We start from the raw sequence: 21,416 nt of genomic DNA, 5'->3' as shown, positions 1-21,416 counted from the left end.
GCGCCGTAGGACGCAGGGAGCCGCCTTTCTCGAGTGGGGCTTTGAGGAAACTATGCGGCGGACGCTGTTTGCCTCGTATGCCCTTCTCGTCCTTCAGCGGTTCCGTGAGACGTCAGTCGACGTGCAGACGCAGCTGGCCGGCCTCGACTTGATCCTCGATGTGGGCTTACCTGCTGTGGCCTCTGAATTCGAAGCCGGGAATGACCTCGAGTGGCGCGCGGCCCAGGCGGCAAAGATCGAGTCGCACAGTCACCCGACCATGCGCGACCTTCTCATCTATCGGAGCGCCGCAACTGCGGCTTCGGAATCTGTCAAGGCAGAGGACCAGAGCAAAGATAAGGAGGGGACAGAGAAGCAGAAAGAGGAGGTGCCTGCCCACCTAATCAACTACTTTGATCGTCACGACGGCTTTACCAACGTTTGTCTCTCTGTCGCGTTCGCCCTCGACAGCGGCGTCTCCTCCTTTCAGCAGCAGTAGCGGCGATCGCAGTCAGTAGAGGAAGCTTCGACCGAAGGCACATGTTGCCTCTCTTCTTTGCTCCTTTTCTTCTCCCCCAAAATAACGACTACCGCCCCCTCCGAAACGGACGATATGCTCAACCTAACCTCCCCCTCCTCTCTCTTAGATCTCTCTCTCTCTTTCTCTTCCTTTTCTTTCTTGATGTTCTCAAGACGGGGGGCCATTTACATAGCAGAAGGACCCTCATACATAGAGAGAAGACAAGGCTGGGGTTGAAGGATGCTCTCGCGTCCCTCTTGATAGGATGTCATTAGTAAGATAATCGTGGGTGTATGTAATAAAAGATCTCATTCTTCAGGCCTGTGCGAGAGAGAAGCCGCGCTATTATCGTGATTTGCGCTGACAGAGAGAGAGATATGTGAACAGTCTATTTGACAATAGTGGAACAACGCAGATGTCGCTCTAAAGGTAGAAGCGGCTGCGCTTGCGAATCCGAGGGCCGAAAAAGTAGAGGGTGAATGGGATGGGGATCATGAGGAGCTGCACGACGGCCAGGACGATGCCGAGGCCCCTGGCTCCGATCTTTTCGTTTCTGCAAGATAGTCCTCGTCAGTCTTGCTGTTCAGCGGAAAAAAGAGGGCGAAAGAGTGGGGTAAGAGGGGTGTTTGGGGGCTCACAGGTAATTTGTAAAGATGGGCAAAGAAGCGCACGAGGTCGAACGGATGAAGACGCTGACGGCCGTGGCACTCGCGACGACGGGGAGATAGGTCTCGTTGAGAAAAAGCTGCAGGGGTGTGAAGAGAAAGATGAGGGCGGCACCAAAGGGTGCCGTGGACAGGATAGGAAGAATCCAGTGGGGTGGAGCTTTGGCTGAAGATGGTCCACGCGTGGACATGGCGAAGAGAAAGAGAGAAATTGGGCCGAGAAAGCAGCCGAGCAGGGCCATTGGCAGACGAGCTTCGGGCGAGGCGATTGCTGGGCGCTGGAAGAGGTACGAGAGCACGGAGCGCTTGTTTTCGGTGCTCTTGAGACGAGGTTGAAGTTGGTGCGCGTAGAGGATGCTCCAGAGCGGCATGCTCAGCATAGCGAGGAGCATTCCAACGACGATTCCCAACAGGGAAAGGGAGCATTCGAGGGGCGTAAAGGTGTAAGCTGCGCCGAAAACGAGGGGAAAAAGCTGGAAAAAGAGGTAGAGAATAGAGAGAAGTAAGGCGGACCAAAATGAGAGGATAAGGAGCAGCGGCTCTTTTAGCAATGGTAGAAAGCAGCCGAAGAGCGTCGTCCTGAGGATGATTAAAAGTAAAGGTTGACGGCTCGAGGAGGGGGAAAGAGTTCGCATCTTTTCCTCATGCAGCGCATACAGATTGGTGTTGCCTGTTGCATCACGAAGCCGACGAGCTCGGTGGACGAGAAGGATGGGAGTGTAAGTCTCCGGAACAAAAAGGAGGAGAAGGAGAAAGGCCGAACTGCAGAGGGTAATGGTGAAGTATATCGTCAGGTGCCAGGTCTGTAATTCGTCGCTCTTGCTGTGTCCACCTGTCTCGTAGGTGTGGTCGAGAAGGGCCCCCACGAGAGGACCAAGTACGGGTCCCAAGAAAGGCACCTGAGCGTAGAAACTGACAGGCAAAAACGCTTTGTTGACATCGAAAACATCAGAGATAGTGCCGTTCGCAACACTGAGGTGAGCACTGGCCACGAAGCCTTGGAGAAAGCGAACGAAGCAGAGAAGGACAAAACCAGCATGACCCCGTGGGAGAAAGACGAGCGGTACCGTGAGAAGGACGAAGAGCGCAAACGAGGTAAGGTAGACTGGCTGTGAGGACGTGTTAGACGCTTTGCTCCTTCGCAAAAGGTGTACAAAGGATGGGCTTGAACTCACCCTTCGGCCGTAGAGTTCTGACAGAGGTGCAGACAGGATTGAGCCGAACCCCAATCCGACGACGTAGAAGGATACACTGAGAACGACTATGTGCCTTGAGATCCTGAAGTAGCTACGCAGGCCATCATACGCCCCTGTCTTCAATGGAACCTCCTTGTAAGGGAGTGCATTTTCGAAACAAAACGAAGGAGCACTCACCACGATGGTAGCGTTCATCGTTACGCATAGGCAGCATAGCTGCACAACTCCGAGCACGCGCCACTTCTTCCAGGCCGACCACGCAAATGGGTTGTCAGGGTCATTTTTAGATTTGAAGAGGACGACGTTGGCGTCCAGCGCCGACGGCTCGGGCGGCAACGAAAGGAGAGTGTCGGTGCGCAGTATTTGTTGTTCTGGCTTCTGTTGTCCTTCCGGGTCTCTCGTTGCTTTCGTCGCCGTAGTCGCACAAGTCTCAGGTCCAGCCTCTTCAAATTGTTGCATGCTATGAAGAGACCAGCTCATGTCGGTGTTGACAGACGAGCCGGGCCTCCCTTTCGCAGAAAGGCAGGGTCTGACAGTGCCACACCACAGCTTCAATAAGCACGCATGCGCCCACTGTCACTCTGGCGCCAGCCAATACGCGCCTCAATTTGCCCCGGTTCAGGCTCTCAAATATCGATCGATGGGGCGGCAGTGACTCTGAAAGACAAATTTGAAAGCCATGCTTCTGAGCCGTACACTATGCTTCTGAGCCACATTGATTCTGTCCCCATGTCGTTGGGCGGATGTCACTGATCAAAAATTTAAAGCTGTGCCTGGAGATAGATTCGGACTTTTGAATCCGTCAGATTGAAAAGTCCGCCTGCATTGGCGGACATCGGCGCACGCTCCAAACACCAACTCCACCAAGATCGTCGGCTCCCAATGACGCCCCCAGCCGACCCGTCACCGCCCGCAGCGAAGCGAAGGAAGAAGCGGCTGCCAATATCGTGCCTGGAATGCCGCACTCGCAAGGAGCGGTGCGATCGGAACGTGCCTGGCTGCGCCAACTGCAGAAAACGAAACGTCGATTGCCGATGGGGTGATGAGCGTGACGAAAACGTCGCTTCATCGTCCAGCTACGGGAGCCCAGCGGCCACGACTACGCCGCGGTCCGTCGCGAGAAAGGCACAGACGGAAGCAAGCCCAACAGTCTCTGCTGTCGTTGCTTCTGCGGCCAATACAAATTCTTCCAACGCCATTGAGGGTTCACTTCAAGGTATCGAGAGCTACGCGTCCGGTGGTCGATTTGATCTCAGCCTCTCATCGCTGTCAGCCTCGGAGCAAGCCTCGAGGCGGCGCAAACTCGCTTTGAACATCGCTTCGCGACTCCCTTCCAAGGAGCTCACGCACGAGCTGGCCGAGCGGCACCTGGATCTGTCCCATCATGCCTTCTACTGCATCGATATGCAAGACTTCTTCCTCGCCGTAGATGAGCTCTGGCCTGCCCTCGAAGCACTCCGCGGTCCTGCACCTTCTTCCTCCTCTACCGAGCGCTTTCGCCCCATTCGTTTCGACGTCCTAGCCTGCCTACTCATGGTGCTGGCGGCAAGCGCCCAGGAGATGCCGAGAACGTACCTCATCGGCCTCGGTCTCGTCAGCACCTCGGAACAGGTCTCTTCAACAATCTCGACGTGGCTTGAGGACGGCCTCGACTGCATTGATCTGTGTCAGAGGCAGGCCGAACTCACAATGACGGCGCTTCAGGCCATTTGCGTTTTTGAGCTCTGGCTGGCTGACCGGGTGCCAGTGTACAGGCAAACATCCCTGCTCGATCTGGCTGCTCGCAGCGCTGCGCGTCTGGGCCTCGATCGTCTGTCAAACGACGAAAGAGACCGGCTGGCATGGAAACAGCCTTCTTTTGGTAGACCGCAATCGTCGCAGTCTGGTCCCTTGAGCTGGGGTGCAGCACGATTCTTTGCCAAGGACGCACATTCACGAGAGATCGGCAGGGCAGTGTGGTACATCGTTTCGATGCTCCTGAGCGTCACCGTCACCTTCTACTACTGGAACCCGCGCAGCGCTGTTGACTCGATGCCGCCTGGCCAGCTGATCTCCCTGCAAGATGAAGCAGCTTACAATGTGAGAGAGTAAGCAGAAACTAATGTCTTGTTGCGAGCTAATTTTACGTATGGCACAGCCTTTCGCGACGTGGCCGCTGTATGCGAGTCTATCTGGCATTTTGCAAGAGTGGACGAGGCTCATGGCGCTGAGCGAGGCCAGAGGCGCCCAGCCAGACTACGAAGCATACATTGGCATCCATACCAAGCTATCCTACCTTCACCAGGAGCTCCCTGCCTCGGACCTGACGCACTTTCAGCTCTTCCAACGCCCTGATGAGAGCAACGAGAGCTATCGTGACCGAGAGAAGAAGATCGCGCAAAAGGCTTTTGCCGCTTTTCTTCTCCAGTGCAAGTTCTTGAGGCTGGTGAGTCTGAGACACCTGATGCTCAATTCACACTGACTAAGTCTGCCCCCCGATAGCATCGACCATTCATGAGCGCAGGCTACCGGCAGCCAAAAGAATACGGGCTGTCGCGCGACACTGCCCTCACGGCAGCAGAAGCAGTGATTGAAGGCGTACGCCGCTTCCACGAGTATGGCTGGGCAATGATTTCTTGCGTGGTGAGTCCGATGGCCCTCATTTTGTATAAGGCGAGGAGTGCTCAAGAGCCGACAACGTCAAAAGATCGCCAAGCACACACTATTACAGGCTGCCCTAGTCATCATCCTCGATCTATTTGTCCGTCCGACAATTATGGCTAGCCCCGAAGGTCGCACCCGTCAAAGGCTGCTGAATGTGGCTATTGAGCGTCTCAAGGATGGGAGCGACTGCTACGATCCCAGTAGCTCACTATACGATGTGGGCAACAAGCTCGAGAAGCTCCTGTCGGCGTGCGCAAAGCGGCGTAAGGTCGTCGAGGCCGATCCGAGCAAGGGCGTCTGCACGTTCTCATCTTCCCCCCTGACACCTCCTGATGCTTTAGCCTTCACAACCGCTGGCAAGCAGTCGCAAGGGGGTGCTGATCTCTTCTCTTTAGATCAGCTCGATAGCCAGCTACTACGTTTTGGCGGCCGCAGCCAAGTACCTCATCCTCCAAGTGTCAGCAACAACAAGAAGGGACAAGAGCCCTCCGCCTCGCTTGCTAGCGCTAGCGCTGGTGGTAGAGGCACGTTTGGAGACAACACAGGCATCGGAGACCTTTCGATGTTGTCAGACGTAGCGTTGCAACAGCAGCTTAACGACTCGAGCTATACACCGCCTTCTTCGCTCGATATGCCTATGCCAGCCTCCTGGGAAGACCCCTTTGCGTCTGACCAAGATGGCGTAATGGACTGGGAGAAGGTTTGGGCCGACATCTTTTCTACCGTTGACATGGCGCGTTGAGGAGCTGCGGTCGCGACACCTCAGACACCTCTCAGTAAGCCGGCCCTAGAAATTCTTTGTTCAATGACGCGCGCGCGTCTTTTCGTTTGCTTGCATTGTGGCGTTTCGCGCGTAACGCCCGGTGTAGGGAGAGAGATTCCTCGAGACGCCGGTTGTTCAGCCCGCTAGAGTTCCATTCCGCGACCGAGCGCGAGAGACGGAAAATTGCGCGGGTTCCGACGGGTCCAGTCAATCTCAACTAAAGCTTCCCACTGCTCATGTCGATTCGCGAGTGCGAAGGGAAAGCATGTCTCATTCATATATCACCGCCTTTTGCGGTTTTTTGTACCGCATGATTGTCTGCACAGAAGCACCGTGGCACAGCCATGTCGTGAGGCGCACGACCATATAAGGTCACCCGATGTGGACTCTCGCGCAGTCGTTGGCCCTGTCTAATATATTTAAGTGAGGTCCACCGACATATCGAAAGCCCTACCAATCTTCACAAGCAGCAGACTGCTGCTCGGCTTGCTCGCCTATAGTCCTTGCAAAGAAGGGAAGGAACACAGAATTTGACACGACATATCAGAGTGGCCACATCAGTGCCGATCGTGTCGTTGCGCTGGACACCTCTTCAGAGCACTTTCGCACGAAAGCCAAAGTAATATCTCCAGTGTCGTCAGCTGGTCGACAAAAAGTCTTCGGACATACAATGCAGACTCAGCTGCCCACCATCTTTGTCGAAGATGTCGACTTCAACACGCTGTCTCCTCCTTCGTCTCCGAGGAGCAGCATCAGCGACTTCTCACGTCGCTCAACTACGCCCCACACCGACGTTGACGATGTCCATGAAGACAAGGAAAAGGACATTGGCGAGACGATCGCATTGTACGGTGACAGCTTCGCAACAGACTGGCACGAGGAACGCTACAAAATCTGGGAGCTGCCGCAGTCTTATGGCTCAACGCAACGGTGCCTTGTAGGCTATCTCGTTGAGGGCGGCTAGTGAGTGAAAGCTCAATTGTGTCATGTTGCAGAATCTTCTGACACGAATGCCTGTGTGCCCACAATGGTGTGCGACCACAGCGCTTTTGTTTGGGGAACGCCAGCCTGTCCCAAGGAGAAGCTGGTCGAGACACTGCTGGCATTTATTGAGTGGTGTCGCTCACAGAGTCTTTCACCCATGCTGCTCTGCGTGAACGAAGCAACAAAGGACATCATACTGTCAAAGATGCACGATTGGGTCGTCTTTACCTGCGTTCGCGAAGAGGTGCTGGACCCAAGCAAGAACATCAGCAAGGAGGGAGGATATGAGTCACCGTCGAGAAATCTCCGTTCGGTTGTCAGGCGCGCTCAGCGGGCCGGAGTGAAGGTCCAGTGGTTTGATGAGGGTTGCCTTCCAAGCGCAGATGTCGTGGAAGAAGTCAACGACGGCCTTGCAGCCTGGCTCAAAGCGAGGAAGGGTCCACAGATTGCCAGTGTGAGTGTGATTTTGAGCTGACACGCATCCTACAAGAATAAGTCGGGCTCACACTTCTTCAATCAGGACTCGCTTGACATCTGGATTGACTACAAGAATAGGCGCTACTTTGTCGCCCGCGACGAACAGACAGGACGAGCAGTAGGCGTGGCCAATCTAGCAAGGTGCAGAGGTGGGCGAGAGTACCAAATTAAGAATTTCGTCAGCTTTCCCTGGGCACCAAAAGGCACAAGCGAGTTACTTGTCGAGGAGGCCATCACTGCTGTTTCCAAATTGCCCAAATTGCCGCCGTCAAGTCCATCCGGTGACGAGGAAGACGAAGAGACCACCACCGCCTCGACCACCGTCACTTTTGGCGGATCAGCAGACGACGAACTCCGAGGCGTTCACAACTTATCCGGCTGGAAGTTTCAGTGGCTCTCGAAAGTCTATCAACAAATTGCCAAGTCCTTCGGCTTGACAAAGAGACACGCCTTTCGATCAAAATGGCACGCCCAGGACCGACCGCTGTACATTGCTTATCCTCCCGAACCGGGCATGTCGCTCGGAGCGGCAAGGAGCCTTCTGAGAACCCTGAATCGGACATGATCCTACTTCGACATACTTCTGGCTCTTTTGATCCCTCTCTACGTAATCTGATGTTCTTGCTTCTGAACTTGTTGAATGGCTGGATGCTTCGCAAGAGCTCGTCTGCATGCTGCGGGTGATTTATTGCGGCTCAATAAGTAGGTTCCAGCTGCGCATCATGGCGTCGGGCAACGTGAGGCCAAAACAATGATGACTTCTCTCTCAACCCGACATTTTGGCCTGGGTACAGATTTTGAGCCTTTTTGTGGCGAATTCTTTAGCCTAAATTCCGGACGGCAGCCTCAGCAGAGCTAGCTGCAAGTTCTGACGTTTCCGACCAGTCCAGCTTTTAAGACGCGTCTGGTGGTCCGAGCGCTCGCGCTCGGACCTTCTCGACGCCTACTACTTCGCCTTGTAACGCTCCTCCTTCTCTTGATCTAATAACAACTCCTGCTCTTTTTCGTCGTCTTAACGTTCGAGAGCATCGAAGACCTCGCCGTCGCCGCGACACACGAGTTTGGAGTCACCTCAGTACTCAGGGGCAGCCTGGGCGAGCTATATTGTTCTCGGATCGAGACCTTCGCTGACGCTCGACCGACCCGTTGAAAACGATCAGCTTGGCTGATGCACTTCCTCAACGCCATCAACGACTGCAATTTGCCGAGCGACCGGATTTCCAACTTTTACTTCATTCATCTTCCACTTTGGGAAGGGGGTCGGGACGCTCGGCGCGCGGGATGCGTTCACGGCAAATCTCGGCAAAGGTACGGTGCATTTGGGCGGTCCAAATTGCTTCGGCAAGTTGTTGGCGTAAGGTGGCAATAGTGCTAAGGTCATCATGGAGGGCGTCGGACCATTTGGCAAAGTCTTCGGCGGCTTCGGACGCGTCGGCGGGCGGATGAAAGACCTCGGCAGTCCTGCGGCGCTTCGTTGGACGCTCCTCGGCGGCCTCGCGGATCTCCTCGGCGAGCTCGGGATGAGCTTGGCGGAAAGCGGCAGGCACGGAATTCAGCTTGAGATCGGTCTTTGGCGGGTGCCACTCATGCTCAGGAAACTCGTCAAGCATGACGGTGTACACCCTGGCGAGCAAGGAGCCCCTGGCATAGCCCGGATCCCTCTTATCCCCGTTGCACCTGCTCTTGGCCTCCATGCAGCCAGTACACTTGCTATCCTTTTTAGGAATATTGCAGGTGAGCCCTTGTTGGTGACATCGGTAGCAGGTGAATCTGGCCCTCGGCATGATTGGCAAGAAGTGGGAGAGTGGACAGAGCGCGGATGATGGTGGTGAAAGAGTAAAGAAAAAAAAAAAAAATCGGTGCCAGGCACTTTTCGAGGGAAGGGAGTCTGTGGGGAATTCAAAATTTGTACTGAACACGCGTAGCTCCCTTGAATTCATAAACGACCTTCCTCGATCACACCGTCTTCTGCAGCGTTCAGAGGAAAGGCGTTTTGGCCTGGCTAAGTAAGCTAGGATCGCCTCATTTTCACGGAGATGGGAACGCGAGAATGGTCTTAGATTAAGCATGGAATCACCGAAACGTGCTCGTGTCAATATCGAAGCTCTACCGGTAGGCTTTGACATATGAGATTTCTCCATGCTCCGGTGAGATTTCTCTTCCGCCAACAACAGCACTCGATCCTCCATCACTTTCCTTATCGCTTGGCCCCCTCAGTCATGTTCAAGAGTATTGCAGTCGCTTTGACATTCACCGTCGCCATGGTGCAGGCCGCGCCTCTCGAGTCTCGCTCGCCGCCTTAGATTCGCTGTGCTCCAGAATCAGAGTGGATACACGGAGATTCACTAGGCTACGGCGACCTCGCCGAGGGAGCCAGCCGAGGCAAGCTTGGTATCGAGACCACTGTCGACTCATCCAATACCACTCAACGGCGGCTTGTGCCCTTCACGGAGGAAAGCGACTCTGTCAAGCAGATCACGAATGTCGTTGGTGTCCCCTGCAACTCGACGGGCAACAACTACTCCTACTATCCGCAAAATCAAGATGGCTTTGGAAAAAATACGCCACTCAAAGTCAGATTGCCCGATTATGACGAGTCTTACGTTCACATGTGCCTGGGCATCGGTAGCTCGGGCTTTGAGGGTCCTCCCAAAACCTACTACAACGGCAGCTTTGTCAGCGGAGCCTACCCCTTGTCCGTCCAGCCTTGCGGCAATACCGACTTCCAGCACGATGCTCTGACCAACGCCCAATTCTTCCAGGCTGAGTTCAAATTCAACATCGTCGTCTCGGCCACGGGCAAGCAACCAGCGGACCAGCAGAACCCGCCGTCGTGGTACATGTCCAACCATGGAGGCAACATCACCATCCAGCCGTACGATACAAAGCCAAAGGACGAAGACGAAGAGACGTACGGACTCAGTTTGCTCATTTAAAAGCCAGTACCTTTTCACTACCATCATACTAATTTCTTTAACACCTAGTTTCCCTCTAATCCCAGCTAATCAATGCATCAATACCACACAACTTCAATGTTTCGAGCGGCCTCGTTACCCGTCGACGCCGCAGTTCGAGAATTCGAGTGATCCTAGTCAAAGTACAGACAGCACTTGACTTCAACGACAGCATGAACGTCTGTACCTCTCCCAAGCTGGGAGTTTTAGTCCTCTGAATGTTCTTCTGAGCCGCTGTCCGTTTAATGCACAAGCGGCGCCAGCTCGAGGCAATTTCAAAGATGGCGGTGGTGGGCGGGCAAGCAGGAATCCGACCGTTGTGCTCACGTGGCGCGACCTCATGCACGTTAGACTTCACGCAGCAAGCAGTACGGCAGGAATAAATTTGAGAAGAGGCGTCGCCCTCCCCAAGCACTTCTTCCCTCACCTTTCACCTCTACCTCGACTTGATCCTCTACGAACGTCTTTTGTCCGTCCGTTCCGCCTTTTCCGACCTCAAATCCGCCTCCCCACCCTTCTTCTCCTCTTCCTTTGACCTTTTCCTCCGACCTTTTCTTCCCTATCTCCCTCCGCCTTTCTTTCTCCTCTCTTCCGTGTCCTCCTTCCTGACCTCTTCGCCGCCTTCCCACGCTTCCTGACACACACCTCTTCATCTCACAACTTCCAATTGTTTTCTCATTGTCACGAAGATAATGTCCTCTCCCGCCCCTTCCGCTGCTCAGCCTGCAGAGGTGTCGCCCCAGCAGGCCGTCAACACGTCCTCTGACGCAGCCAATGTGACCGAGACGTCGCTCGACAATGGAGCCGCTGTTACGGCTGCCGACGACTCTGGCGTTGCCCCCAATGCCTCTCCCGTTGCCAGTGGTCCCAAGGCCTTTACCCTGCGAGCCCTTGTGAGCACAAAGGAGGCAGGCGTCATCATTGGCAAAGGCGGCGCAAACGTCGCCGAGCTCCGCGACCGGTCCGGTGTCAAGGCTGGTGTCAGCAAGGTTGTTCCCGGAGTTCACGATCGTGTTCTTAGCGTCAGCGGCACGCTGGAGGGTGTTGCCAAGGTGAGTGTATGCCGTCTCGTATTGACGAAGCACCCCATCGGCTGACCGCTGCGACGGCACACACAGGCCTACTCTCTGATCGCGGCCACCATCCTCGACAACCCTCTGACTCCGGGCGCTCCTGCTGCGCCCACCGGTGCGAGCGCGACGGGTCAGACAACGATTCGTCTGCTCATCTCACATAACCTCATGGGCACCGTCATTGGTCGCCAGGGGCTCAAGATCAAGCACATCCAGGACACCTCGGGCGTGCGCATGGTTGCCTCCAAGGAAATGCTGCCCTCGAGCACCGAGCGCATCGTCGAAGTCCAAGGCACCGTCCAGGGCATCGAGGTCGCCGTCGAGGAGATTGGACGCTGCCTCGTCGAGGACTGGGAGCGCGGTCAGGGCACCATCCTCTACCACCCTGGTCTCGAAGTCGCTGGCCCCGGTGTCCTCGCCGCTGGAGGCGAAGGCGGTCTGCAGCCCCAGGGAGGAAGGAGGATCTCCACGGCACCGGGCGCACCCATGGCGCTGACGCCCAACCAGAGCCACCGCAAGTCGAATGTCAACGGTGCCGGCCCCGGTTCTTCTCCCTCGGCCGCCGTTGCCTCTGCTGCTGCGGCCGCTGCCTCTGCCGCCTCTGCCGCATCCGCTGCTGGCGTGCCCAGCGCTGCCGCCGTCAACCCCGGCGGCGGCCTGGCTGGCAACGGCGCCAGCTCCCCTGCCCAGGTCGTTGACGGAGAGACGCGCATCCAAAACATTAGCATCCCCTCGGACATGGTCGGCTGTATCATTGGTGTAAGTGCCAGCCTCCCTCGCCTTCTCTGTCTCTCTCTCTCTTTTCCTCGTTTTGCTTTCTTGAGTCTGATCAGTCTGGCCCGCTGGTGCTGCCGTTGTCCACAACAGAAAGGAGGAAGTAAAATCACCGAGATCCGAAGACTGTCGGGCTCGCGCATCTCGATCGCAAAGGCGCCCCACGATGAGACGGGAGAACGCATGTTCACGATCCAGGGCACCGCCGAGAGCAACGAAAAGGCCCTCTTCCTCCTCTACAACTCGCTCGAGGGCGAGAAGGAGAGGAGGGCGAGCGCCGCCGCCGCCGCCGCAGCCGCTCAGGAAAAGGGCGAGCAGGCCGCCCCCGCCGAGGCAAGCGAGGCTTAGAAATCCAGAAAGAATCCGTCAACCTAATCTTCTGGCCGTCTCTTCTATCTAGCCCAAAGGGGGGTGCATGTATTCGTTCCGATGATCACACAGCCAGAAATGAAAATTGGAGGTACAGATTTGTAGCAATCGGAGGTGTTGAGGAAGGGCAGCTGGCGTCCATGCCCGAACAAATTTCCTATCTGCCCTTCCATCTGGGCGTTGGTCAATTCTATGAGGCAAATAAATATCAGTAATAGTCCACAAGGGCAAGCGGGGTTTCGGTCTAGAGACCGCGAGGTCATTCTTAAAAGGTCCTCTATTCTGGATTCGCTAATGGACGATCGTGTCGCTCGCCAACTGGTCCCCGTACGTCATATTCTACCACGGCTATGTCTGTCCACCTGGTTCCATCGTTGGCTCTCCCCTCGCAGTCCTATCTCTTCTTCTTCGACAGCCCTGCTGCGTATCAAAAAAAAAAGGTACGCAAGCACGCGACTCGTTCCTGTTCTCTCTGTCGGCGCGTCCACCCAAGGCGCCAGACAAAGAGAGGCTCGGAGAGAGAGAGAGAGGCCAACAGAAAAAAAAAGAAAAAAAGGAGCTAAACAAGAGAGAAAGAGGGGGCGGGATTGGAAAAAGGCCAGCTTAAATTTTTGTTTCTTTACTAACTTTTTAAGAATTTCTGCACTCTAAAAGCTAGTCGCTTCTTTCCTTAGCTGCTCGCTGCCCTACCTACCGGTAGTCTGTGCAGCTCTTCTGAGACAGCTGTAGCGGGCAGGGCCTAAGGGTACGGGTAGCGCTCGTGCAGAAGACTCGCAAGATCCAGGTCCGGTTCTCTCGTTCTTTCTCACCCATCACTAGCTGCAACACCTGTCCTTCCCTTCTCCATCCTCCTCCCTCTGCCTCGAGCGAACAAGTCCGGTCTTCCTCCAGACGAGCCAAAAAAAGGGGCGGGGTTGCGAAAATTTCCGTCACAAAGAGGAGCGATCGGAGGTGGTAGGGGCCAGTAGCCATAAAGGCGGACCCAACAATCGTCGAGACCATCCAGAGACGCACCGAGCGCGAGTCGAGCGCCGCAATGGTGCCGCCCGCCCTCGTCCGGCGAGCGGCATGCCACGCCAACTGCCCGGCGCTTGGGCCGTGCCCCGTATGTCCCGAGGGCAAAGCGTGCCAGCAGGTGATCCCCAGCTCGTGCGATGATTGCCCCATGTACACCTGCATCAACGACCCCACGTCCAGCTCCGGCGGCTCCAGCGGCGGCGGTGGTGGCAGCAAGGCCGGGCCCATCGGCGGCGCAGTGGGCGGCGTGCTGGCGGCGATGGCGCTCGCGGGCGTGCTCTTCTTCTTTTGGAGGCAGAGGCACCAGCGCGCAAAGAGGGCTGTCAAGCGTGCGCAGCAGGACGCCAAGGTCCGTGCTGCCGGCGAGAAGTTCCAGTTGGGGGGCGGCAAGAAGCTCGGCGGTGCAGCGGCGTCCTCCGATACCGGTGGCCAAGGGTCCTCGACGTCGTTGTCTGCGGCGACGAGGAACGGCGTGAGCGGCGAGTCGAGACGGTCGGGAGGCAGCAAGACGCCAGACAGAGGTGTGCTCGCTGCGGGTGGCGGCAGCGGTGCCGGTAGCGATGGTCTTGGTGGCGGGCCGGTAGACAGATTTGGTATGATCGACGACGACGACGAGACCGAGGACATCAACGATGAAGACACCGAATGGACGGAGCTCAGGTCAGACGGCCTCACCGCCTTTCGTCGTGGCCCCGGTGCAGGCAGCGACGCCGACTCGCTCCTCGAGCAGGACCCTGCCGCGTTCAAGAGGAGAAGCACGGGCGCAGCCACGCACCTTTCGCGCATCACAGAGGGGCAGGAGGACGATGACGAGGACGCAAGGAGCAGATACAGGGAAGGCTCGCTTCTCAGCGTCACCATCCAGCCACCGCAGCCAAACAGCCCCACGGCGATCCGAGCAGGCGAGAACGTCTACTCGTCGGGCAGCTCCATCAATCTCGTTGAGCCCTATGGTGGCGGACAAACGACGAGGTCGAGGAGGACAAAGAGCGGCCAGCTCATCCTCGACCCCTTTTCCGACCAGGCCTCGGTCCAGGAGAGCATCAAGACTTCCTCGAGCTCGGGCCAGCCCTTTCCATATCGACCACCGGGCAACCGCGGCTCCGTCACGTCGGGCTCGGCAGAGGGCACGCTGTCTGTGTCGTCTGAGGCGCATTCAGCGTGGAACTCGTTGCCCCTTGAGCATCCTCAGCGGGTTCACCGCGCCACAGGGGCTCCCCTCGTTGATTTGCAGGGCAAGCCGAAGCGGCAGTCGCCCTCGGCAGCCATTTCACCTCCCTTGGGCCCGCTCGGTTCCATCCTTCGACAGCAGCAGCAACAGCAGCCATCGCTGAGCACCCCTCCCGGTGGCAAGCTCGAGCCAGAATGGTCGCCTAGCCCACTCCTGCCACATCGGCCCGATCGCAGTCCCGACTTGAATCTCCGTCTGCCGGACGGGGTGGAACCAGGCAAGATTGGCGAGGACTTGAAATCGCCCAGGAAGATTCGTTCGCAGCCTCGTTTCTCAGAAATCTGGAACAGCAACGAGGACGGTCAGATGGCCATCAGCCCAGCGGCGCCCTCAACGGCGCACTCGCAGCAGTTTGACGTCCACTACGGCGACTTCCCCGCTGAGCTTACCCAGAGCGATGTGTACAGCCACCATGCCGTGAATGCTCCTACCTCGTCTTTCAGCGAGAAAGATAAGAGGCACAGCACAAAGACGATGCAGACCGTCTCAACGATGGATTCCGTTGGACTCGACTATGTTCTCTCGGCGCCGAAGATTGTCACGCCGGATGGCCTCAAGAGAGTGCAGCTCAACCAAGGAAAGGCACAGCTCGTGCGTAGTCTAAGCACAGCAAAGAAGGAAGCGTCCGAGAGGGGCCTTTCCTCTCCAGACATCCAAGGGTCTCCACGCTTCGCTGAGCAGAGCGACAACCGCTCCACCACCTCTGATCCATTCCGTGACGAGACAGAACGGGCGACGCAGAGCCCGACGACGACCTTTGGAGGCAAGAGGTCAGACTGGGGCGGTGAGGCGTATGAAGACGAGTACGATGCCATGACAAACGACGACTCGCCCTATCAGACACGGATGGGCACTCCATACACAGATCCGCAGAGCAGAGGTCAGAGCCGAGCGCAGAGCCGAGCATCGGGACGAAGTTTCGGCGCAAAGTCCAATCCTCCGCTGCCGCAGCGCGACTGGGACGCTTCGCGAGACTCGATGCCGACGGATGTCGAGACAGACTACCAATCACGACCGAACAGCACTGCCGGTCTCCAATCGAATCGCAACACAAAAGCCTCACTGCAGCATGCCTGGACGTCTGTGCCAATGCCACCGAACATGTCGAGGCAGAGTACCGCGAGCTCCATTGGCGGGTTCTCCATCCTTGAGGGAATCCCCTTCCGTGTCGCTCCTTCTGCTGCATTAGCTTCAGAGGATGGGCAACCGGGTCCCTCGCGTCTCCGGGAAGACCCTATGCCTAACGATGCCCAAGACAAGATCAAGGAGGCTCGCCAGGCAGCAGCAGGGCACAGCACGCCACACTCAATTGTCTACATGGGCGAAGACGCGAGCTTGATGCCGACAGCGGGCACGACTAACTCGATGGTTCAGGGCTCGACGCCCCCGTGGGACAGAGTGAGCCAAGCGGTGCCTTCGGACGACAACCGGAGCAGCACGTCGTCAAAGGCGAGCCAGGGGCCTTTCGCAGACGAGAATGAGATCGCCGTCGACGGGACCGCTGTGTCCGTTCCCTTTCTGACGGATCCCCCCGGACCCTCCTCAAAGGCTGGGTCGCGGTCCACCAAATTTGACGAAATTCGACTGCAGCACGAGCTCGATGCCTATCCCTTCCAGCGATGATGCACACACATCCTTTCTTTTGTGTCCCAACCTCTGATCTGTACATGCGCAGGCACGCTTGTTCATCCTTCAGTGTGGTTACTTGTCACCTTTACTACCCTACATTCTTTGCGCCCTCGCAATGCAATATCTTGACGGTACTGTACTATACAACGCATCTCAACTGCGTGGACCTGAAGGGCGGATGAATGATTTGTGCCTTGCTGCTGATGCCAAATCTTTCGGAAGAAGCGATAATTCCCAAGTCGAAACTCGCAACCGCCGCCATTGGCTCACCGTCGGCCCACCATCGATCTTTGTCCACGTTCGCTCGTGTGACCAAGTTGTAGAAAAAGCCCCCGCCGGCTCACGGGGTTTCTCGCCGGTGGGACTGGGTTCTTAGCGCCAAATTTTCTCCAAATCTGCCGGAACGTGCAAGGCTGCCAAGGTGTGTGTGGGTCGGTGCCTGGACGGCGCACTATGCCCCTCTATCTCATTGCCTTTATCAGCCTGCCAATGACGATGCCGTGTGAGTGAGGCTGTTGCATGGATAAGCGCTTGCGGACGGCTGCAAGGAAAGAGCGACAAATTGATTCAGGCACCCACCACTTTTTTTTTGGGTCCCCTCTATCTTGCTGAATCATTGATAAAGTAGTCGCCCTTCTTGTTCCTGTCCTCTTTGAGCGCACCCTTCTTCCCTTGCCCACTACTCCCTCCATCCATCGTGAGTCTCAGGACCCTTAGGACCTCGATCTGAAGATGGCGCACTCCGACGAGATCGAGCGGCAGCATAGCGAGTCTCCCAATGAGAAGGACATGGTCGAGAAGAAGCTTGACTCTTCCAGCCTCGAGGCTGACTCTGACACGCTCGATGCGGCTCCTCTCACGCCAACGGCCGCCAAGAAGGCCCAGCTGAGCCCGATCTTTACCGTGCTGGCTGCCGGCAGCGCGCTCGTCAGCGATGGCTACCAGAACAACGTCATGTCGCTTTTGAACACACTGTTCGCGAAGCGGTACGGCTCCAAGGTCTACACGAGCGACGTCAGCACGCGCGTCTCCAACTCCCTCACCGTGGGCACGATCCTGGGCCAGGTCATTGTGGGTGTCGTCTGCGACCGCATCGGGCGAAAGGCGGCCATCGTCATTGCTTCTGTCCTGCTCTGCATCGGCGCCATCTTTGCGACGGGCGCCGCGCCCATCCATGGCAGTACCAATGCGCTCTTCTGGTGGCTGACAGTGGCAAGAGGATGCATCGGTGTGGGTGTGGGGGCCGAGTACCCGGCCTCGTCCAGCTCGGCGAGCGAGGCTGCCAGCGAGCGGTACAGCAGAAAGACGCGCTCGACCGTCTTCATCCTCTGCACCAACTTGGTCCTGTCCCTCGGCGGGCCAATCGCCTCGTCCTACTTTCTCATCATCCTCAGTGCCACCTCGTACACGGGAGAGCAATCTCCCGAGCAGAATGCAAGGAAGCTCGACATCATTTGGAGACTCTGCTTCGGTTTTGGCGCCCTGCTGCCCCTCTCGGTCTTTTACTTCCGCATCAAGATGCTCACGACGAAGCTCTACGCTGAGAGCGCCATCAAGCACAATGTCCCCTACTGGCTCGCCGTCAAGCGATACTGGCCGAGGCTCATCGGCACCCTTGGCGCTTGGTTCCTCTATGACTTTGTGGCCTTTGCCAACTCGGCCTTCAGCAGCACCGTGATCGCGACCGTCGTCGACAATCCGACGCTCAAGCGCACCGCCGAGTACCAGCTGCTGCTCGGCGCCATCGCGCTGCCCGGCGCCATCCTGGGCGCATACGCCGTCCGGTACCTCGGCTCCAAGTGGCTCCTCATTGCTGGCTTCACGGGCTACATCATCATCGGTCTCATCGTGGGACTCGCCTGGGACCACATCATCAAGATTCCCGCCCTGTTCGTTGTCCTGTATGGCCTGCTGGCCAGCTTTGGCAATTTTGGCCCAGGCTCCGTCATGGGCCTCGTCTCGTCCGACTGCTACCCCACGGCGCTCCGCGGCACCTTCTACGGCCTCTCGGCCGCCGTCGGCAAAGTCGGCGGCGTGGTCGGCACCGAGGTGTTCAAGCCGGTGCAGGCCCACGGTAAAAAGTACACATTCATCGTTGCGGCGTGCTGCGGCGTCGTCGGCGTGCTCCTCGCCTTTTTCTTTGTGCCAGACACGACGCGGTTCGACTTGGCGGAGCAGGACAAGGAGTGGGAGCAGTACCTGGTCAGAAATGGCTGGGACCACGTCGTTGGCGAGGGAGCGGGCAAGAAGAGGGTGGGCGACGCTGCCGCAAAGAAGCAGCGCAGGCATGCGCAGCTGGCCGACGTCGAGGACGTCATGGAGAACGGGACCAAGAAGGAAAAGAGCGACCTGAAGCAGAAGATGACAGCCAGATTACCATTTGTTAGGAGACAGACGGCAGACGCCCTGTCTTGAAAATCACATGTTTTCTCAGCCGAGACCTGCAATACTGGTCAAACGGCCGATCAAGAGTAGGAAACCATCGCGATTCAACGAGAGAAACAGAAAAGAAAGGATAAAAAGAAGAAGTAGAAAGTGAAAAGAGAAAGAGTGCGTGAGAGTTTAGAGGGACCTCCCTCAATGAGGGAGGTGGGTGATACTTTGAGAGCAGAGAAAAAAAATTGTCGAAGATAAAGGTGACAACCTCGTTGTCGCCAGTGTTTTCCCCATCTATGATGCAGCGACTGTCCTGTTTTCCTCCTCCCCCCTTTTCTTTGCTGAGGTGCTGCCACCCTCCTGTTCCACCCGGTTTTTTGGTTGGTTTTTTTTTCCATTATTGACCTCAAGTAATGCTCCTCTACTTTTCCACCTCCCCTTACACAGCAATCGTCTCCGCGGCCTTTTGAGCGAAGAACCTTACGTCCGCGTCTTGGTCCTCCTTGAGCTTCTCTAGTCCTGGCACGATTTGCGACTTGATGACCGCTTTCCCCTCCGACGTTTGGGAAAGGACCCCTGCGAGGACCTCGAAAGCCTTCGCGACGTTGAAACGGATGTTTGGGATCGGGTCGTCCACCATGGGCACCACCGTCTCCAGGATGTTGTCGCAGATGGCCTCGGTGTTGAGCGAAGGTGCCATCGTCTGCTCGTGTGGTCAGCCAATGTGAATTTCAGAAGCGGAACGGACACACTCACAGTGATGGCAAAGATGGTCGTCATCCGGTAGAGGTAGTTGGGATGGACACCCATTTGGAGGACCTTGGGGATGATCGTCTGCCTCGCCCATTGGACACCAAAGACGTCGGTGAGCTTCTTCAGGTTGACAGTGGCTGCCTCACGGATGCTGAAGACGGTGTCACCAAGCCATGACATGCAAAGGTTGCTCAGCTGCTCATCGAAGAACTCGACGCCCAATTGGTTGGCCAGGAGGGGAATATATTCGATGATCGCTTGCCGCACCCTCCATTGCTTGTCCTCTGCCAGCTCGACGATGGCGGGAAGCAGCGATTGTGAGAGAAGATCAATGCCAATGACTGTCGGGAAACGACGTTAACATGGACGCCCAGAACGAAGCCAAGTAGGGGGCACTTACCTTCGTTGACCTGTTCAAGCTTGGAGATGATGTTAAGGCGGACATCTGAAAATTCGTCCTTGAGCAGCTTGAGGAAGAGTGGAAGGAGGTGCTCAATGGTAGCATCCTTTCCTAAAAGAGGCGCAAGCCCGCTGATCTGAGTTCCAAGGGCGGCGCGGACGTGTTGCGAAGAATCGCTGGCCAATTCGCGGACACATGGCATCAGTCTCGCCAAGATTACGTCCTGGTCGATGAGCTTGGCAAAGCCCGGGATTTGTGCCGCGCCCGCCGTCCGAACCTCGGCCTCGTTGTCTCTGAGCAGCTGGACAAATGCCAATACGAGCTCATCCCTGACCACGTCCTCGCCCACCGCCGATGCCAGCTGTGATCAAGTAGAGGGATGAGAAACAAAGCGAGAAAGGGCATACCAATGATGACTCACTTTGACAAAATGGTCTGCCACCATATACCGCACCCTCCAGCTCTTGTCTGACACCGCACTTCGAATCGATGGAAGCAGATAGTTCTTTGTCTCGTCGTGATCAAGAACCTCTGCGATCGAAATAAGGTCCTGAACAGTCAACAGACGGACTGAGTCTTGATCATCGGATGAAAGCTTGCGGAAAAGCGGGATGATGTCCGAGACGACCAACTCCTTGGATAGATTCTTTGCGAAAGGCCCCAGGTCTCTTGCCGCTGCACGTCGTACCATGGGTGTGTCGTCGTTGCAGAGCGCAGCAAACATCTTTCGGAGCTCCTCCTGTGTCTTGTCGCCAACTTTAGAGTAGACGGCAGCAAAGAGCGACGCGGAGCTTGTTCGTGAGGTGAACCAGTCACCTCCTGAAAGCCTTCGCAAGAGCGGGATGTAGTACTCCTGGACTTGCTCCTCTGAGAGCACTTCCGCGATTTTGGTGATGGACTCTGAGGCCTGTATGATTGCAACAAGTCAGAAAAAGGGGAGAAAGGAGGCAGATTGCTTCTTCTGGAAAAGACAACACCGACCTTCTCTCTGACGACTGTCTCCTCGACAGCGGCCAGGTTCTCCAGTGGCCCAAGGAGGAGATGTCCGTACGGCGGACCACCGAGGTAGTCAACGAATCCTGAGCCCAATTCTTCCGCAAGAGAGAGGAGTACTTCGTCCTCATCGTCGAGCGAGTCTTGCAAGAACGGAATCAGCTCATCGCGAGCACGCTCAGGTCCAAGCGCAAGGGCGATGGTCGAGATGCGATGAATAGCATTCAGGCGAAGGGACACGTCGTCCGACTTCAGCTCATCGATGAGGATGGCGATTGGAAAGAGCTGCTCGTCGCTCTCCATATTGGTGCGTTTCTAGATACCTGCACGAGCGCAATTTTGCTTCTGCGCGTTGACAGGATGGAGGTGAAGAGTGACGATTCGATAGATTGTCGATTCGAGGTATCAAAGGTAATGAATCCGATGCTTTCGGTTGCGTGCAGCGTGGTGCGGCGCTTCTGGTTCGTTAGATTCGCACTGCTGCAGGCTGTACTTGCTTTCGTGAAGAGGTGGCTGACTCGTAGGGAAGAAATCTCAGCGACCGCGAAACCGACGCGAGAGTCGGTGTTGACGACGACGAGGCTCGCTGTCTGATTCCACGTGGCGAAATTAGTGTCTCC

General features: G+C 56.5%; 9 protein-coding genes across 9 annotated transcripts; 7 read left to right on the top strand and 2 right to left on the bottom strand.

The window, feature by feature from the left end:
* Positions 1–922: 922 nt before the first annotated feature.
* FA10DRAFT_295892 (MFS general substrate transporter) lies at positions 923–2,819 on the bottom strand (the record flags this gene model as incomplete). The annotated part of the gene is made up of 4 exons (XM_025524483.1): positions 923–1,052; positions 1,138–2,273; positions 2,340–2,477; positions 2,538–2,819. The coding sequence occupies 4 exons, from the start codon at positions 2,817–2,819 to the stop codon at positions 923–925; spliced, it is 1,686 nt and encodes a 561-aa protein (XP_025375521.1).
* Positions 2,820–3,193: 374 nt separating this feature from the next.
* On the top strand, positions 3,194–4,808 carry FA10DRAFT_160301 (hypothetical protein). The gene has a single exon (XM_025518149.1). The coding sequence runs from the start codon at positions 3,243–3,245 to the stop codon at positions 4,449–4,451; it is 1,209 nt and encodes a 402-aa protein (XP_025375520.1). The 5' UTR covers positions 3,194–3,242; the 3' UTR covers positions 4,452–4,808.
* Positions 4,809–5,089: 281 nt separating this feature from the next.
* FA10DRAFT_268522 (hypothetical protein) lies at positions 5,090–6,019 on the top strand. The gene has a single exon (XM_025522369.1). It carries the CDS (start codon positions 5,116–5,118, stop codon positions 5,743–5,745), a length of 630 nt encoding a protein of 209 aa, XP_025375519.1. The 5' UTR covers positions 5,090–5,115; the 3' UTR covers positions 5,746–6,019.
* Positions 6,020–6,222: 203 nt separating this feature from the next.
* FA10DRAFT_268520 (hypothetical protein) lies at positions 6,223–7,866 on the top strand. The gene is made up of 3 exons (XM_025522368.1): positions 6,223–6,729; positions 6,811–7,204; positions 7,271–7,866. The coding sequence occupies exons 1-3, from the start codon at positions 6,437–6,439 to the stop codon at positions 7,790–7,792; spliced, it is 1,209 nt and encodes a 402-aa protein (XP_025375518.1). The 5' UTR covers positions 6,223–6,436; the 3' UTR covers positions 7,793–7,866.
* Positions 7,867–8,246: 380 nt separating this feature from the next.
* Positions 8,247–10,181, top strand: FA10DRAFT_303295 (hypothetical protein). The gene is made up of 2 exons (XM_025525225.1): positions 8,247–8,961; positions 9,577–10,181. Exons 1-2 carry the CDS (start codon positions 8,610–8,612, stop codon positions 10,161–10,163), a joined length of 939 nt encoding a protein of 312 aa, XP_025375517.1. The 5' UTR covers positions 8,247–8,609; the 3' UTR covers positions 10,164–10,181.
* Positions 10,182–10,666: 485 nt separating this feature from the next.
* FA10DRAFT_268518 (hypothetical protein) lies at positions 10,667–12,559 on the top strand. Its single transcript, XM_025522367.1, has 3 exons — positions 10,667–11,233; positions 11,300–12,013; positions 12,122–12,559. The coding sequence occupies exons 1-3, from the start codon at positions 10,874–10,876 to the stop codon at positions 12,374–12,376; spliced, it is 1,329 nt and encodes a 442-aa protein (XP_025375516.1). The 5' UTR covers positions 10,667–10,873; the 3' UTR covers positions 12,377–12,559.
* A 495-nt stretch (positions 12,560–13,054) lies between these two features.
* On the top strand, positions 13,055–16,414 carry FA10DRAFT_268517 (hypothetical protein). The gene has a single exon (XM_025522366.1). The coding sequence runs from the start codon at positions 13,434–13,436 to the stop codon at positions 16,266–16,268; it is 2,835 nt and encodes a 944-aa protein (XP_025375515.1). The 5' UTR covers positions 13,055–13,433; the 3' UTR covers positions 16,269–16,414.
* Positions 16,415–17,132: 718 nt separating this feature from the next.
* FA10DRAFT_222774 (MFS general substrate transporter) lies at positions 17,133–18,509 on the top strand (the record flags this gene model as incomplete). The annotated part of the gene is made up of 1 exon (XM_025518563.1): positions 17,133–18,509. A coding segment is annotated over one exon (1,377 nt), but the record flags the coding sequence as incomplete, so codon positions are not given.
* Positions 18,510–18,926: 417 nt separating this feature from the next.
* On the bottom strand, positions 18,927–21,146 carry FA10DRAFT_243758 (putative ser/thr protein phosphatase 2A regulatory subunit A). The gene is made up of 5 exons (XM_025519321.1): positions 20,785–21,146; positions 20,225–20,710; positions 19,804–20,164; positions 19,407–19,744; positions 18,927–19,353 (listed from the first exon to the last, which is right to left on the bottom strand). The coding sequence occupies exons 1-5, from the start codon at positions 21,097–21,099 to the stop codon at positions 19,090–19,092; spliced, it is 1,764 nt and encodes a 587-aa protein (XP_025375513.1). The 5' UTR covers positions 21,100–21,146; the 3' UTR covers positions 18,927–19,089.
* Positions 21,147–21,416: the final 270 nt, after the last annotated feature.

The sequence above is a fragment of the Acaromyces ingoldii genome, assembly GCF_003144295.1.
Source record: "Acaromyces ingoldii strain MCA 4198 unplaced genomic scaffold FA10scaffold_5, whole genome shotgun sequence".
In the NCBI taxonomy this organism is placed as follows: Eukaryota; Fungi; Basidiomycota; class Exobasidiomycetes; order Exobasidiales; family Cryptobasidiaceae; genus Acaromyces; species Acaromyces ingoldii.
The sequence above is the reverse complement of the archived record's forward strand: the minus strand, read 5'-3'. Positions and strand labels throughout refer to the sequence as shown.